The following is a 16,829-nucleotide window of genomic DNA, read 5'->3' as shown; positions in this document are numbered from 1 at the left end:
CAAACGGTATTTGGATAGCCTTGGGCCTAGTGTCAAGAGGACTTGAATTCAAGCCTCACACACCCACCTGGGCAAGTCCCTTACTCCTGTTTGTCTCAGTTTCTTCATCTATTAAATGAGCTGTAAAAGAAAATGGCAAACCACTCCAGAAAACCCCAAAGGTATTCTATAAGAGTCAGGCAACAACTACATTGCAACAGCAAAATTGGGACAAGGCCCTTGAGTGGCTGACAGAGTTCCAGCCAGGGCAAAAAGGGAGATCCAGATAGATAGGTAATTTTGATAGGAGGACAAATAGACAAAATAGCATATGATCAAATGGTTCCATTAATTTGGAACCAGATGTATCCAAAAGGGTTTGATGTTACCTGGGAGGAGGTATTAAGTGGAGGGCCATAGACACTTATGCTTATGCTGAGCAAGACTTTTTTTTTTTAAACCCTTACCTTCCATCTTGGAGTCAATACTGTGTATTGGCTCCAAGGCAGAAGAGTGGTAAGGGCTAGGCAATGGGGATGAAGTGACTTGCCCAGGGTCACACAGCTGGGAAGTGTCTGAGGCCAGATTTGAACCTAGGACCTCCCATCTCTAGACCTAGCTGCCCTCTCTGAGCAAGACTTTATCAGTCATTTGGATAAAGGCCTAGATGGTTTGGGTATGGCCCAAAGCTCAGAGGAGTAGATCTCTAACACACTGGACAATTGTCAGGGTTTTAAGAGGTCCCTTGATACCCTGAAACAACAGACCAAATCTAACCATATTAAATAGAGATCAAAGTAAAGTCCTGCCAATTCTGAGGGATTTATGAGAAAGAACACTATCCACATCCAGAGAAAGAACTGTGGGAGCAGAAACACAGAAGAAAAACAACTGCTTGATCACATGAGTCAATGGGGATATGATTGGGGATATAGATCTTGATGTAAAGCCAAGTGCAATTGCTCATTGGCTACAGGAGGGGGTGGGAGGAGTGGAGGGAAAGAAGATGATTCGTGTAACTATGGAAAAATATTCTAAATTAATTAATTAAATAAACTTTTTTAAAAGGTCCTGTACTTCTGTTGAAAAGGAACCATTTCAAGAAGAAAGGCTGGGGGATGGGGCATGGGGGGAGGGGGAGATGGGGTTAGATAGCTTGACTTACCTTATCACAATGTGGACCTCCAGCTCAGTGTGAATCAACAATGGGATGTGGCAGTCAACCAAGTTAATGTGGCCTTCCCAGGCATGGAGAGAAACCTTAATGTGTTTAGGGGGAGTGGGTGTGTGAACATACCCTGGTCTCTTTTACTGAAGGTCAATGTCAATGCTTGCCCCAGGGTAAACGGGTACATTTAGATCAGATTCTAAGATATTAGACTGGATTAAATAGAAGCATTGTGTTCTGAAAAAAAGAAAGTGGGGGATCTAGAGGAGAGGGTCAGAGCTATAGCTTGGGTTTCTTGAATCCAGGGAGAATTCAGTTGATTAATAAAATCAACTGGGATTGGGGAAGAAAAAATATGGGAAAGGGGCACAATTGTTCAACAAGGTAGACAGCCCAACTTAAGTGGAATTGCTTCAGGAAAGGAAGAAGGTTAACACCTAAAAGAGTGTGGCTCTGCAGTCCAGCTGCTTTTCTGTGGCCTCTCTAGCCCTCCAAGAAATGTGGAGATTGAAGGGTGGGGATGGGAAATGCTGTAGGCATAGGGCAGCTAGGAGGCACTGTGAATAGAGTGCCAGGCCTACGGGGAACACTCATATTTATGAGTTTAAATCTGGCCTCAGACACTTACCAGCTGTGTAACCCTGGGCAAATCACTTAATTTGTGCCTCAATTTCCTCACCTGTCCAATGAGGTTAATAGTAGCACTTATCTCCTGGTTGTTGTGAGGATTAAATGGGATTTTTGCCAAGGGCTTAGTACAGTTTGTGGCACATAATAGGCACTTAATAAATGCTTATTCCTTTTCCTTCCCTGCCCCCACTAAGAAGACTGACACCATGGCTATGGGAAACTAGAGAAGACCATGATCAGGTGAGAACATTTCACTTGTCATTCACCCCCATCACAGTGGAGGGGTAGTCAACAAAAGGACTGCTGGGGGGGAAATATAAGTGCCACCCCCTCCATATTATGGGTTCTTGTTTTCTTATTGGGGAAAAACCATGGTGTATGCCAAAAACCCAGTTATAGCTTTGACTGCTTAAACTTCTGGGAGAGTAAGTTCTGAATGTCATTCAAGATGGCAAATCAGGATGAAAATGGGGTTAAGAGATTGGTTGAAGGACATTGGGATATTTAGCTGAAGAAGAGGTGGCTTGGGAAAATATAATCCTTGAGAACAAGTCATTATGTTTTTCACTGGGAATAAAAACCCAGGTCTGGTTCTTGAAGAGCTTGTTGTTTATGTTGTTTATCCTTTCTTTTCAAAGAGGACCAATGACATCATGAGGTGATGTCTTGATTTGTGACAGAGTTGGATTTAAAAGAGGCAGAGTTGTACAGTTATCTCCCAGAGTAATCAAAGTCACTAGATTGAAGAATACATGACAAGGAATAAGGTATAAGAAGACTCGAAAGATAGAAGGGTCCTAAGTTAAGAAGGACTTTATTTGATCATCAAGGTGATAGGGAGCCATTAGATTTTACTGAGTATAGGGGTGGCATGGTTGGCCTGAGCTTTAGTAAAATCACTTTAGAGATTCCTTGATGGGTAGGATGCCCTCGCTAATTCCAATGTAGCCTGTCCACGACCATCTGTCATCACTTTAAGCAGAGAATGGGGAGAGAGGTGAGATAAATAATTCACATCTATTTGATAGTTTAAGTTTTGCAGATTACTTGATGTACTTTGTCTCACTTGAAAAAATGGGGTCCTCATAGCTAGAAGTAGCAGAAGTATCAAGAAACACTCTTCTTCCCTTCCCCAGCCCCATCCCCAGTCTTTTTTTTTGTTTGTCATCAACACCATGTGATCAACATGGAATCTAAAGTCCTCAAATTGTAGCTTAGAAAGATTTAGTGATTCCCCAGTTTTATTTAGCTGGGAGGTGAAAGTCTCAGGTTTGAACCTGTTCCTGTGAGAATCCACAATCCACAATCCACAATCCACAATCCACTTCAGATGGGGGCTAAGCCTTAAGCCAAAGTGGAATGACTCTTTGACATAGGCAGCGTGTCAGTCTTGCAAGCTGAAGGTCCTGAGTTCGATCCTCAGAAAGATTGTATGATATACTGGGAGAGGTTTCTGGAAACTAGAAAGAGCCACTCTTCACCTTTGAGCTAAATACAACTGGGGAATCACTATTTGGCATAGTAGAGGATAATATGCTGGACCTGGAGTTAGGAAGACCTGAATTCAGTCCAGTCTAGACACTTATGATGATCTATGTGACAATTCATTTCACCTGTTAACCTGTTTCCTCATCTATAAAATGATAATAACATCTATCTCCCTTGATCGTTGTGAGGATCAAATGTGATATTTGTAAAATACCTGGCAAATATTAGGCATTATATAAATGTTAGCTATTATCTAGGAATTAGTTTCTTTATCTGGTAAAATGAGAGAATTAGTCTTGATAACTACAGTTGGGTCCTTATTAGTTTGTTTTAAACCCTTACCTTCTGTCTTGGAGTATATTGGCTCCAAGGCAGAAGAGTGGTAAGGGCTAGACAATGGGGGTCAAGTGACTTGCCCAGGGTCACACAGCTAGGAAGTGTTTGAGACCAGATTTGAACCTAGGACCTCCCATCTCTAGGCCCGACTCTCAATCCACTGAGCTACCCAGCTGCCCCCTTCCTTATTAGTTTTAATAATGGTTCATACAAGTCTTCTTAGGTTTCTTTGAAACCATGCCTTTTATTTTTAGACTTGGACCATATGAGAATTCAGTTTGCTTGACAATTTCCATTTGTTGTAACAAGATTTTTCTTTTTCTCTTCCAAGAGGATAGATGGGACAGAAAAATAAATGCTTGTTGATTAAAAATATATGTGTATATATAATTTTTCCAATTTCTAGTTGGGATTAAATTATATGTTAATATATTAATAATTATAGTATGTTAATATTAATATTAAATTATATTGCTAATTTTACAAAGTCGAGGAACTCATTCTACATCCTGGAACTCAGTTTCCTGTTCTGAAAAACTGGGGTGTTAGACCAGAGGATTAGCTAAGCTCTCCATCAGTTCAGACACTCTACATGCATCCTGGTTTCCCTAGGTGCCCTAACATGTGGTCTCTTTTCCCATTCCACGTTCTAGACTCCATCTGACTGCTATCACCAGCCGGGCCATAACAACTGGTCCATCTTGAAGAAAAAAGGGGGAAGATATTTTTGGAAAGGCTAAAAAGGCAGGGGAGAAGTCAAGATGAGAAAATCCTCCCTCTTCAGATAAGAGGCATCAGTGTGCTGAGTCTCTTCTTGCTACTTTTCCAAATGCTTGCATACACGCTGTTGAAGAGAGGAAATTATGAATGTCGATATGAGCGCCCCGCTGAGGGCAGCTTTGGTATACTCCAGGGTGGAGTCTTGGGCAAGAAGGCGGGCTGTCTCGCGCACCCAGCCCCACCCCCCACGGAGGTGGGCGTGCCCTTCTATGAGGTTATATATTGAGGCGCTCCTGAAACAGGCGGCTGCAGAGCGAGCCGGCTCCGGAGCAAGCGCACGCGGCGCCTGGGACGCCCCCTCCCCGTCGCCGGTGCCGGTACCGGTGCCGGTGCCGCTGCTGCCACCAGCGCGGGCTGTCGTTCCCTCTTCTTTTTCGTACCGCCGCCATCTCCTCCTGGTCTACCTCAGCTGTCCCGCAGGGCAGGCGGTGCTCCGGCCCCCTCACCCCGCCCCCCCCTCCGGGGGAAGCCCTGGCCCCGCGAGCCGGGGGATGGAGCTGGGGCGCGCGGGGACGAGGCGGCTGCTTCCCGCGGGCCAGTGAGCGGCCATGAAGACCCTCATCGCTGCCTACTCGGGGGTCCTGCGAGGTGAGGACCAGGCGGAAAGCGCCCCGGGAAGCCCTGGCTACCTTGAGATGCCTTTAGACTGGGGGACCGGGATACCCGCCCGGGCCGGGAGGTGTAAGGGGCTTGAGGGGCCTCAAATTGTCGAGGGAGTGTGAGATAACACCCCGCTAGGGCATCAAAAAGGGAGTGAGGTGAGACACCTGGGGGAGCTCAGAATAGGGATGTCTGGGCTGTGAGGGACGCAAACTTCTTTCAGATGTAAAAATGGAGGTGAGAAGAGATCCCTGGGAAAGTTAAGGGGGGGATAAGGTGAGGGGAATTTGGGTGGGGAGAGACCCCCTCAAATCTTATAGGGTGTCAGGGAGATGAGATAAGAGGAGTGCTTCTCATATACTTAAGTAGAATTGAGGAAAGGCCCCAAGATCTCATAATATGGGTTGTCAAGATAATGGTTGGGGTGAGGGGGCGACCTCTCTGGTGTTAAAATGGCGGCGAGAGGGCGCAGCTGGGTGGCTTAGTAGATTGAGAGCCAAGGCCTAGAGACTGCAAGTCCTAGGTTCAAATCTGGCCTTCTTAGCTGTGTGACCCTAGGCAAGTCACTTAACCCCCCTTGCCTAGCCCTTACTGCTTTTGGAACCAATACACAGTATTGATTCTAAGATGGGAGGTAAAGGTTTAAAAAAATAAAATAAAAGGGGGTTTGGGAGGCCCTTGAGTGATCTAATGGGGTATATCAGGACAACGTATGTCAGGACAATGCAGTTATAATGGCTGGTGGGAGGTGAGGGATATCTCTTTAGAAATGATAGGAGTATTAGGAAGGTGAAGGGAGAATGAATGCCCTGATAGATATTAATGGAGAATATCTGGGAGATTTTGGGGGAGGGGCAAGGTAATGTGGTTCAAGTAAGAGAATCACTCTCAGATATTTACATTATGAGAAGCAGGGTTTGGGGAATAAAATGAGAGGAATGGGGTCCTCAGTTTTTGTAATAAAGAGAAGTATCAATATAAGAGTTAGGGAAGAGGGAACAAATGACATTTGAGTTGAGGGAAAAAATGCTATAATGTTTTTGTCTTTTTTATTCTTTTTTAAATAAACACTTTCTGTTTTAGAATCAATATTGAGTATTGGTTCCAAGGTAGAAGAGCTGTGAGGGCTAGGCAATGGGGGTTAAGTGACTTGCCCAGAGTCATATAGCTAGCAGGTGTCTGAGGTTAGATTTGAACCCAGAATTGCATCTCCAGGCCTATATCTTAGTCCACTGAGCCACCTAATTACTAACATTGTTATAATGTTGATAAGAATTTTGCAGCTGTGGCTGGGGGAAGGCTCCATAGAAGGTTAAGTTTGGTGAAGGTGAGGATGTGAGTGAGGTTGATGACACATTTGTGAAACCCCTGAAAAGGGAATTCCCATTAAGGAGAAGTGAAAAGTGATAATTGATTGCCTTGATTTTCTCTTTCCCCTTTCCCCTTCTAAGCCTAGGGGCTGAAGAAAGAGGGTGTGAGGGAGGTCCCTGGGTTGAGGAAGGAGCAGGGTTTTTTAGTCCCTACCAAACAATTCTCAGTTCTTCCTCCATTTTCTTTTCTTCCACCTAGCATGTTGGTCTGATGTCCTCCAGATGGAAGCTGATTCTGTGCACTAAAGAAGTCCTAGACCCTTCTTGTTGGGGAGAGGGAAATATAGACAAGGGATAACTCATGCTTTTTCTATTAATTCCCAATTCTAGTGAAAGTTAAATCCTGTGTATTTGAGTGGGAGGTCATTGAGCAAGGTAGGGTGGTTGGGGACCTTGGCCTCCTTCCCCTCTCCTGGTAAATCTAAAATCCCTGTGATATTTGGAAATGTGGTTTTAGAGAGGCAAATTCTACCCAGCTAACAGGAGACATTTCTCAAGAGAGCTATTAGTGCTGTATGACATGTCTCAGTAGGTGGTGAGTGCCGCATCACTAGGAAGCTAGATAACTTTGAGGATGTTAACTAGGAGTCCCTCCTGCAAGTCACACTGCTAGTAAAGGGCTATTGTTTGTCTGCATGAGGAAAGATTGGTTGTCAGAATTTGAGTAATTTGTGCATAGACACCTCAGCTAGGGAATCAGGGCTAGGATTCACTAAATACCATACTGCCTTTCACTAAGCTTTGCTTGATCTGGGTATTTAAAAGCACATCTGAACCTTTTGATATTGGCAGCATGGAAGACAATAGCCTCCCCCAAGTCACTCCAGAGATAGAATCCTCAATATAAGAACCTTGGAACTGACATGACATGGGGGAGGGAAAGGGGGAGCAGAGTGAATTTGTCATTCAGTCATTTAAGTAAGCCTGCCCTGATATTAATTGACTGTATGCCTTTGGGTAAATAAGTCATTTCCTCCTCTGGGCTTCAGTTTCCTGACCTGTAAAGTGTGATTGAATTAGATGGTCTCTAAGAAGAAGGTCCATTGCATTTTTGACATAAAGTGTACATTCTGACATAACGGTTAAAAAAATAAGTCCTTGAAGTCCTAACCAAGTCAAGAGTTTCTGTAAATATGCAAATACTAAGGCAAATAAAGTAATAAAGAGGAAAAATTATTGGTCTGCAAGTCTCTTTCAAAATGAAATCAGAGAAGCTAGTGACAGGGCTAGCTGAATCTTTGGACAGTTCAAGTTTGGCCAGAGATTGCATCTGAAACTGCATCAGATAATGTGTTTCTTAGAAAATATATTTAGTGAAATATTCCTTCATTGTCTTCTGGAACCTTTAGACAGTCAATTCTGTCCAAATGTTGATCAATTTTGTGAATCCTATTTTTCTTCAGGTCCTCTATTTTTCTTTTTTTACTGATTTTAGGAGGTATGGTATATAGGATTTGCCATAGATAGGGGATGGAACTCAAACCAGGCAGTGGAGCAAATTTGATATTCTCCTTTCTAACTAGTTATGAGCTACTCTGAGTGGCAGTTTGGTAGTACAGAGTTCTGGTCTCCTGCATTGTCATCTGGTGTAGCTTGTGAAATCCTTCTCAGAAAGTTGTTTTAAAATGAAATACACTTGTAGAAATAGTTCTTAAAAAATTCCTTACCTTCTATCTTAGAATCAGTACTCTGTATTGGTTCCCAGATAGAAGAGTGGTAAGGGCTAGGCAATGGAGTTTAAGCGATTTGCCCAGAGTCACAAGGCTAGGAAGTATCTGAGACCAGATTTGATCCTAGGAATTTCCATCTCTAGGCCTGGCTCCCAATCCACTGAGCCACCTAGCAGCCCCCTCAAAATACTTTTTAAAAAAATTCACAGACCCCTGGTTAATCCTTGAACTAACTCCTACTTTAAAAAAAGTTAAGAGGACTTGATTACATCAAGTATGAAATAAAACTTAACACAGAAAACATACACAGATCACTTACTAGATATATGACCATAATAAATAAGTCATTTCATCTCTGAGCCTCAATTTTCTTATCAGTAAAATGGAGATAAATACTAGTACTATTTTTACAGGGTTACATGAAGAAAACAATTTATAAACATTAAAGCATAGTAAAAAATGGGAGATTTTCTAGTGAACAGTACAGGTTATTATATAGCACAGAGTGTTAGGAAAAGGGCAAATATATTCTGTAAACCTAGGGTTCAGAGAAGTTTATTATGTGCTAGAGTAATCAGGGAAAACTTCCTGGAAAAGGAAGCTTGATCTAAGTTTTGTAATATTCAGCTGGGAGAAGGGCTCATGCAAAGGTGGCAGTGGCTTAATAAATGTTTATTAAATTTGTTTAATTGTATTAATAATTTCACATTTATGTATCTCCCTCTAGTTTACAAAATATTGTGTTTATAATAACCCATTTGAAATTTGTCAAATGAGATAATGTTAAATGCTTTGTAATATATAATAGTAAAATAGTAAAGGGAGGGTAACACTAATCTTCCTGAAAGGGAAAGTGGTGGGAATTCCTCAATTCATTAGTTGGTATTTGAAAAATAGTGTGGCCTAATAGAAAGGGATCTTGAAATTAGACCAACTTGGGTCCCAGCCCCAACTCTAACATTTATTAAGCTAAGTAACTTAGGGCAAGTCAGTCTAGCCTCTTTTAAACTCAGTTTCTTCTATTCCTTTGTAAAATGGTGCTAACATTTGTACCACCTACTTCATAGGGTTGTTTGATCAAATGAAAATGTGTTTAAAGTGTTTTTTAAACACTAAAGAGATATTATATAACCATCATCTACTATTAGAAATGTGCACTTCTGGCTTTTTGTTTTTTTAAATCCTCTTCCAGCTGCCTCATGTTATAGAGAAGAAAGCAAGCCTAGAGTGACAGTGAATTGTCTAGGGTCTCATCCAAAGTTCATATCGGAGCAGAGAATAAAACATAAGCCCATTGATTCTAAGTTTAATAGTTTTTCCACCATAGGGGAAAGAGTTGGAAAAATCATGAAGGAAAGATCATAGAAATGTGATTGGAAAGGTCATTTATGGAATTTATGGTTGTATAGCATCTTAAAGATCATCTAAGATACAAGTGGCTCAGGTGGGCTTTTGGGCTTTCAACTATCCCCCTCTCTCTTCCTCCTCTCTCCAGATCTCACTTAACACATTTACAAAGCAATTTTCCATGTAGCCTTGGGGGTGGGGTGGGCTGGGGCTGAGTGTTTAGGTGTCTGGTCTTGGATAAGAGCCAGCTTCTCTCTTTGGCCATAAGTCATTAGTCCTCTCCATCCTAACCCCCCAGCTTTATCTGAAAACAGACCACCACTTTCTACCAAAATACAGATCATAAAGGCCACCGAGGGCCACCTGAACCCAACCTGCCAGACTTATGCCATTCTTAGCTCTAGGTGTGGTTAGGGGGTGTCGAGGGCAAGGCAAAGTGCCTAGCTATCAGGCCTTCCTAGAAATAGTAGTTTTGGAGCCCAAGCTTCTATTTATACTGATCAAATGAAGATTGAAGATAAAGAATACTACTTAGGTGCCAGCTGTATCAGAACACTAGCCTACAGCTTCTCCCTCAGGGCCTTCTGCTTGTAAGTTAGACTTGGCCTGGTCCCAGGGACAGCTGGCTTCACCTGAGGCCTAGGAAAGAGGCAGAGAAAGTAATAGAAGAGCAGAAGAGGATTGCAACCCCTAGTCATTTCTTGAATCTTGGAATTACAGAGTTGGAAGTGACCTTAGAGATCATCTATAGTCTAATCCCCTCATTTTGCCCATGAGGAACCCGAGGTCCAGAGAAGTGCCAAGGCTTTCAAAGCTAATTTGCAGTTAGGCAGGACTTGAACCCAAGTTCTTAGACTCCAAATCTAGATCATCTAATCTAGTTTGCACATGAACAGGACTTTTCAGCGTTATCTCCCTCCAGAGAATAGTGTTCACTTTGAGAATATGTTTGAGATGAAAGCTCATAAAAGAAAGGGCCTATAAAGAAAAAGGTATAAAATTTCCTTTTTTCATCAGATGTATGTGAGGACCAGTTTAGCTAAATTTTAAAGAGGCTTGCCACTAGGTGAGAATTCTTTTAGCCATTATAATTCTTTAGAATGAACTACATATATGGAGAGAGCACCCAAATTGATGGAACCACCGATCTTTTGTAGTATTGAAATACAAAATAGGAATAAGTGAAATCATCTATCCTAGTAGACCAAGGAAAGATAAGCATGATCAGCTTTCCATTTTGCAAATGTCTCTCTTTATTACTGCTTTTTGAGGTTTATAGTTCAAGTATGATGACTCCCCTTTTACAGGTGACAAAATGGACTGAGGTGAAATGTCTTGAACTTTTCTGGAGTCACAGCTTGTGAATGATAGAGATAGAACATGAACTCTAGTATTTTGATAACAAATTTAACATTCTTTGAATTATACTACACTAAAAATACAGAAACTCATGACTCAATCATTCAGAGCTCCTTGGGGCTCAAAGAGTATATGCAGAAGAACCAGTTTCCACTTTTCACATGCCCTTTGCACTATGACTATTACTCTGATGTACTCTGAGCCTAGTGTTGTCACCAAGCAACCTCAATTACCTCCCATTCTGCTGGTTATAGAAAATTTATAGTCAAGAAGTGGGGGAATTTGCCACTAGATGCTTGTTTCTCTACTCAGATAAGGGAGAGGGCTCTTAGACTGAGTATGCCAGACATATGTCCATAGAATAGTTAGAAATATTATTAAATGTCCCTTAGAAGTATGTGTGGGCACAAGGTATCAAAACTAACTGTATGGAAAGTTTCCTAGACTTGAGAACTCTTGGCCCTTTGTGCTCAAGGCAGACGTTGCTTGCTGTTTGTAACCAGTTTGCATTGTCTCTGCTTGTAAGGGGTCTGAGCTATCACTTAAGTCTAACCTCTTAATTTTCTGTGTAAAGATGTAAGACCTAGAGAATTATACCAAATTTTCATAGTTAAATAGGCCTACTTCAGGAATTCTATTACATGAACTATTTATTTAGGCTCTTATTAAACATACTGATTGAATTCTGACTATTCCTCTTCTTTAAAGAAAATTATTGCTGGGCTGTGGTAAGTATTAGACTTTCCTTTAATGTATTTCAGTATTGGTTTGCTGATCATTTGAATTGCTTTTGTTTGTGTGTGTCTATAAGTAGTTCCAGGTTTAAAGAAACCTAATTTACAAAATGGGGGAAAATTAGAGGGTGATTAATCTTAGTATAGAAGGATTCTCTTTAAGGATTCCACAAGCAGCTAGTTCACCCCTAAATCAGTGTTCTTTCCAATGTAGCACACTATCTCCATGATTGTCTTCATTTTATAGATGAGGAAGTTCAGGGCCACAGAAATTAAATGACTTCCTCAAGGATATAATTAATTTCCATCAAGGATCTTGTTAAGATATAGTCACTCTGGTACAGTCAAGCCTGTGTTTATGGATCATGTAAAAGCTATGCAATCACTTAAAGGTCATTCAGATGAAGAGGGACCATATTTGTGACATGATCATAGATGTTCAGAAGAAAATTAGGTCTGATTTATAACTTCAATTTTCCTCTGACTTTTGAGAAAGGTAGCTTAAAATCAGATATACCTGCTATTAGATTTATTTATTTAGCCAGTTTTTTTTTATTAGAAGATAAAGCATACTATTGGAGGGATTGAAGAAAACATATCATTAATGTACTACTCATGGAAGTTTAAGAGTATAGCACCTCCCAAATGAACTTGTAGGAATGTACTAGATAGCATAATGTTTAGGTGCAGTACCCCTAGAGTGGGCAACACATCCTACTCTCTGAGAACTCCCTGTCTAAGAGAAAGTTATTACTCTTGTCCATAGGGAATTGTTAGTGCAAAAGGAGAGACAGGGTCATCTTCTACCCGGAAGAGAGATGTAGTCCTTTCCCTTGTAGAGCCCCTTGTCAAAGAGAAAGACTTGAGTTTTGCTTGTGCTGTTTCTAGCCCTCTCAATGCTTCTCATTCTTCAAGCTAAAACTCTCTACTTTCTCCAGGAAGCCTCTTATTTATGGCCAATCTAGCTATCATTAATTTTTCTCCATTTGACCCATATAGCACTTTTAAACCTATGCCACAAAATGTAATGTTGAATTATATACTGATTCACACATGGATATTATTACTTCTTGAGACTGACTTGCTATGTTACCCAATTGTTCCAATATCTGTTGTTTGGTAAGATCTTTTATTTTAGCCCAGACCTCCACCCCATCCCCTAATCATGCCCCATAGATGCACACACCCATGCCAATTAACATAATATATAAGCATATACCTAAGACTGCAGGACCTAAACTATGCATTAGGGTAAGCTTTGGGATAGATTGGAAAAACCAGGAGTGGGTGGTATTAGTCTGGGATAACTTCTTAGAGGAGATCAAGCTTTAAAAGAGGTAAAGAGCTTGGCTTGAAACCAACATTGATGGAGAAAAAAATATAATGAGGGGCTTGAATTATATGACCTCTAACATCCTTTCCAAGGCTTAAACAATTTGAATGTATATAATAGCTTCTACTTCTTTTTTTTTTTTTTAAACCCTTACCTTCCATCTTGGAGCCAATATCCAAGGCAGAAGAGTGGTAAGGGCTAGGCAATGGGGGTCAAGTGACTTGCCCAGGGTCACACAGCTGGGAAGTGGCTGAGGTCAGATTTGAACCTATGACCTCCTGTCTCTAGGCCTGGCTCTCAATCCACTGAGCTACCCAGCTGTCCCCAATAGCTTCTACTTCTATGATGTTTTAACATAATAGGAAGAGCAATAAAGATGGAATTAGGAGAGAGAGGGGTTCAGATTTTGCCTCAGATATTTCTCAGCTGGGTAACCACGGACAAGACACAACCTCTTAGTTTCCATTTCCTCATCTGTAAAGCAGAGGTGAGAGTTGTAATACTTAATTCATGAGGTTCATGTAGAACTCAAATGATTTATATATATATGTGTGTGTGTATACATACACACACACATATATATGTATAGGGTACTTTGCAACCTAGTTGTTATTTGCAAAGTACTTTTTGTTTTGTTTTTTTGTTCCTATTTTATACTTTAAGAAGCTGAGCCTCAGAGATGGAATTGACTTGCCTAACATCACAAAACAAGAATTTTCATTTCATTCTTATATAGAGCTCCAAATACCCTCCTTGTGAGGGTGGACACCTCACCTTCAGAAACCCTTATGTCATAATTTCTCACCTCTCCTCAACCTGAGGTTTTCATCTCAAAGTTAAACATTCTCAGACTTCATAATTTGTTGTTGTTCACATCAGTCTTATCTGACTTTGTTACCCCATTTTGGATTTTTTTGGCAAAGATACTGGAATGGTTGGCAATTTCCTTCTCTAGCTCATTTTATAGATAAGGAAACTGAGGCAAATAGGGTTAAATGACTTGCCCAGGGTCACACAGCTAACGAGTCTGAAGCTAGATTTGAATTCAGGTCTTCCTGATTCCAGGCCTGGCATTCTATCTACTGTGCCACCTAGCTGCCCCCTTCCTAATTATTATATCTAGAATTAAGCATAATATTCCAGATTTGATATGACCACACCTGAGGACAATGAGCTATCTACTTGAACCAACCTTTTTTCTTTCTTCCTGTGCCATCTATATTCTGAATCTTGATTGTTATGGCAATTTACATTTCTATAGGACTAAGGATTATAAAATTCTTTCTTCACAGAATCTTTATGAAGTAATTAGTGCAGGTGGTATTATCCCCATTTTGCATATGAGGAAACTAGTGGCTGAGAGTTAAAATGATTTGCTTTTAAGCATCAGAGCTTAGCATTTGAGCCAGATTTACTAACACCACAGGTAGTGCTCTTTTCCAATGTGCCATGCATGCTGTTTTGTTTACTGCCTATACTATCTGATATTAAACCAGATATTTAATCCTTCCCTCTAGTTCAAGGCCAAAGAGCCTTGTGAATTATTCCATCTCATAAGTACCATTCCTTTTTGCCTAGAATCTATTCTCTTTTTTTTTCCTTCTCCTTTCCTCATATTTCTTGTCCTTCAAGACCTATCTCAGGTCTCATCTCTTCCAGGAAGCTTTACCTGAGTACTGATTGGTCCTTTTCCCGAGTTCCCTGGCACCTAGAGCCATACTCCAGTTAATCTTACTATCCTTCCTATTTGGTCACTGCTAGTTCAGGCTAAGGCATTACAATATAATAGAAAGAAAAGTAGATTTAGTCAGAAGATCTTGATTTGAAACCCACTTCTGGCACTAAATATGTAATCCTGGCAAGTTGTTTAATATCTTCAACTGACGTGGCATAGATTTTTTGGTAAACTTTATATAAATATGTGTGAGTTTAAAAATTTTTTTAAATTATATTTCTATCATAAGTTCCACTAGGGAGAATAGAGACTGTCTTAGATAATAATAATGATGACAACAACAATAATAATAATAATAAACTAATAATATAAGTACTTTACAGGTTACAAAATACTTTCCTGACAACAACTCAGAGAAACGGGAAGGGATTATTGCCCCCATTTTATGCAGAAGGAAACTTAGGAGAAATGATTTGCCTGAATATTACGAAACAAAGCTTAGATTTAAAGTCAAGTCTTCTGACTGAACTCCAGTATATTGAGTTGTTCTGTCTTACCCTATTAATGTCCACACATAAGGACTTAATGTTGTTCTCCATATAACTTCTTTCAAACTATATAGCTTTGGAGAATTTGTGATTATGATTCATTTTCTCATAGTACTTAGCTTTTATCCAGGCAACCAATAAGTAAAATCAGCATTGGAAAGCACCTCTAGGAGACCTCCTAATTCAGCCTGTTCTAGGATCCCCTTCTACAGCATCCCCAGTGATGAGGAACTTTTTTTTTTCCTTTCTAAAGCCTCTCATTCCAACTAGATAGCTGGAACTCAGTAAATGAAAATTGAATTGAATTGACAGGATGGTGGGGAAAAGGGACTTCATGATAGAGTAATTAAATGAAGGCCCAGACCTTTTCAATCTTAAGCAGAGAGAGTTTATCAATTTTCTGATAAGGACATAGGACCGGGAAGGGGGAAAGAGAGAAGCTGAACATGCTATGTTGGCTAGTTCTCCTCAGATGTTTGCCAAGAATGGATCCAGACCTATGGGAAGATGAGGAAAGAAAGGAACTGATCAATCACTGAAACCTCCCAAACCACCTTAGGACAGAGATCCTTTTATGCTATATCTTTTCTTCTAGGAATGGATACTTGAAGCAAGAATTTGATTTCTAGGGAGAAATATAGAATGTTAGTGTTGGCATGGATCTTAAAAGTTAGAATTTTAGCACCAGAAGGAACTTGAGTTCAACCCCCTAATTTTACAAAGAAGGAAACCCAAAGGTCAAGTGATTTGCCAAAAATCACATAATAAAGTAGTGCCAAAGCCAGGATTAGAACCTTGGTATTGAGCTTTCTTTTACAACACTCTGCTTTCTTGAGTCTAATACTTTTAAGTCATGTAGTAGACCAGAATGTCCACAGGAAATAAGGCTGACCTCAGAAGTTAAATTAAGAGGAAGTATGGGAAGAGGCAGGCAGTATGGATTATAAAACTAGCTTTGTTAACTGAATTGTTTATATGGTCATGAGTAAGTCTCCTCAGCATCCATTTCCCTATGTATATAAAATGGAGATAGTATTTTAAAGTAATTAAGCGTTGTGAGCATAAATACAGTAAAGGAATATTTAAATGTCAGCTATCATTTTTATTGTTAGATTACTAGTGCAGGTATGTCTTCATTAACCCATTAGTTATATTCCAAAAAAAATTGGATATGAATTTAACTGTTACTTACTGAAGTATATTGCTGTGGTGACGTTAGAGATACCCTGTCTTCTTTTGTGATTGATTTTAAGAAATTTGCTTTATTTCTCTGCCTTTTATCTTTCCCACCATCTGTCAAGTCACTAACTTTTAAGCTATTGAAGCTAAATAAGACTCTCAAAATTGTTTTGGGTTACCCTGCATATGTAATTCTAGGTGAATTGTTTCCCCTCCTTAGAGTTCATTTTCCTCATTCTAATGTAAAAGATTGAAATAGTTCATTTCTAATATTTTCTGGGTCTAAAGATTCTACTTAAAAATCAGAGAATCTTTAGAGGTCGCCTTTTCTAACCTATAATTGATCAGGCATATTCTTTATGACACCTCCCACTCCCACCCCAGCAATAATAGTGAACCAGTTGTTGCATTAATTGGGAATTAAGTACCTCTGGGGAGCAGCCTATTTCAGTTTTGGCTAGCTCTGATTGTAAGGAAGTTTCCCCAAATACTTAATGTTCCAAAAAGCAGTGCAATTTTAAGCTTATTAAAGCTGAAATCTGCCTCTCTACAACCCCTCCCCCTCTTCATTACTCCTAGTTTTTCTATCTTATGGCCAAACAAAACAAGCCTAAGCCCAGGAGAGGACTCTAA

General features: G+C 40.2%; 1 protein-coding gene across 1 annotated transcript in view; it reads left to right on the top strand.

Moving 5' to 3' along the window:
* The first annotated feature begins 1,208 nt into the window (after nucleotides 1–1,208).
* DGAT2 (diacylglycerol O-acyltransferase 2) overlaps nucleotides 1,209–16,829 on the top strand; it is a 51,482-nt gene continuing 35,861 nt past the window's right edge. The window contains exons 1-3 of the mRNA XM_056794953.1: nucleotides 1,209–1,296; nucleotides 1,975–2,017; nucleotides 4,255–4,969. Coding sequence (XP_056650931.1) covers nucleotides 4,930–4,969 — 40 coding nt within the window. The 5' untranslated portion in view covers nucleotides 1,209–1,296; nucleotides 1,975–2,017; nucleotides 4,255–4,929. The remainder of the gene's footprint in view (nucleotides 1,297–1,974; nucleotides 2,018–4,254; nucleotides 4,970–16,829) is intronic.

Source organism: Monodelphis domestica, chromosome 4 (genome assembly GCF_027887165.1).
Source record: "Monodelphis domestica isolate mMonDom1 chromosome 4, mMonDom1.pri, whole genome shotgun sequence".
Lineage (NCBI taxonomy): Eukaryota > Metazoa > Chordata > Mammalia > Didelphimorphia > Didelphidae > Monodelphis > Monodelphis domestica.
This window is presented reverse-complemented; position numbering and strand designations above follow the sequence as displayed.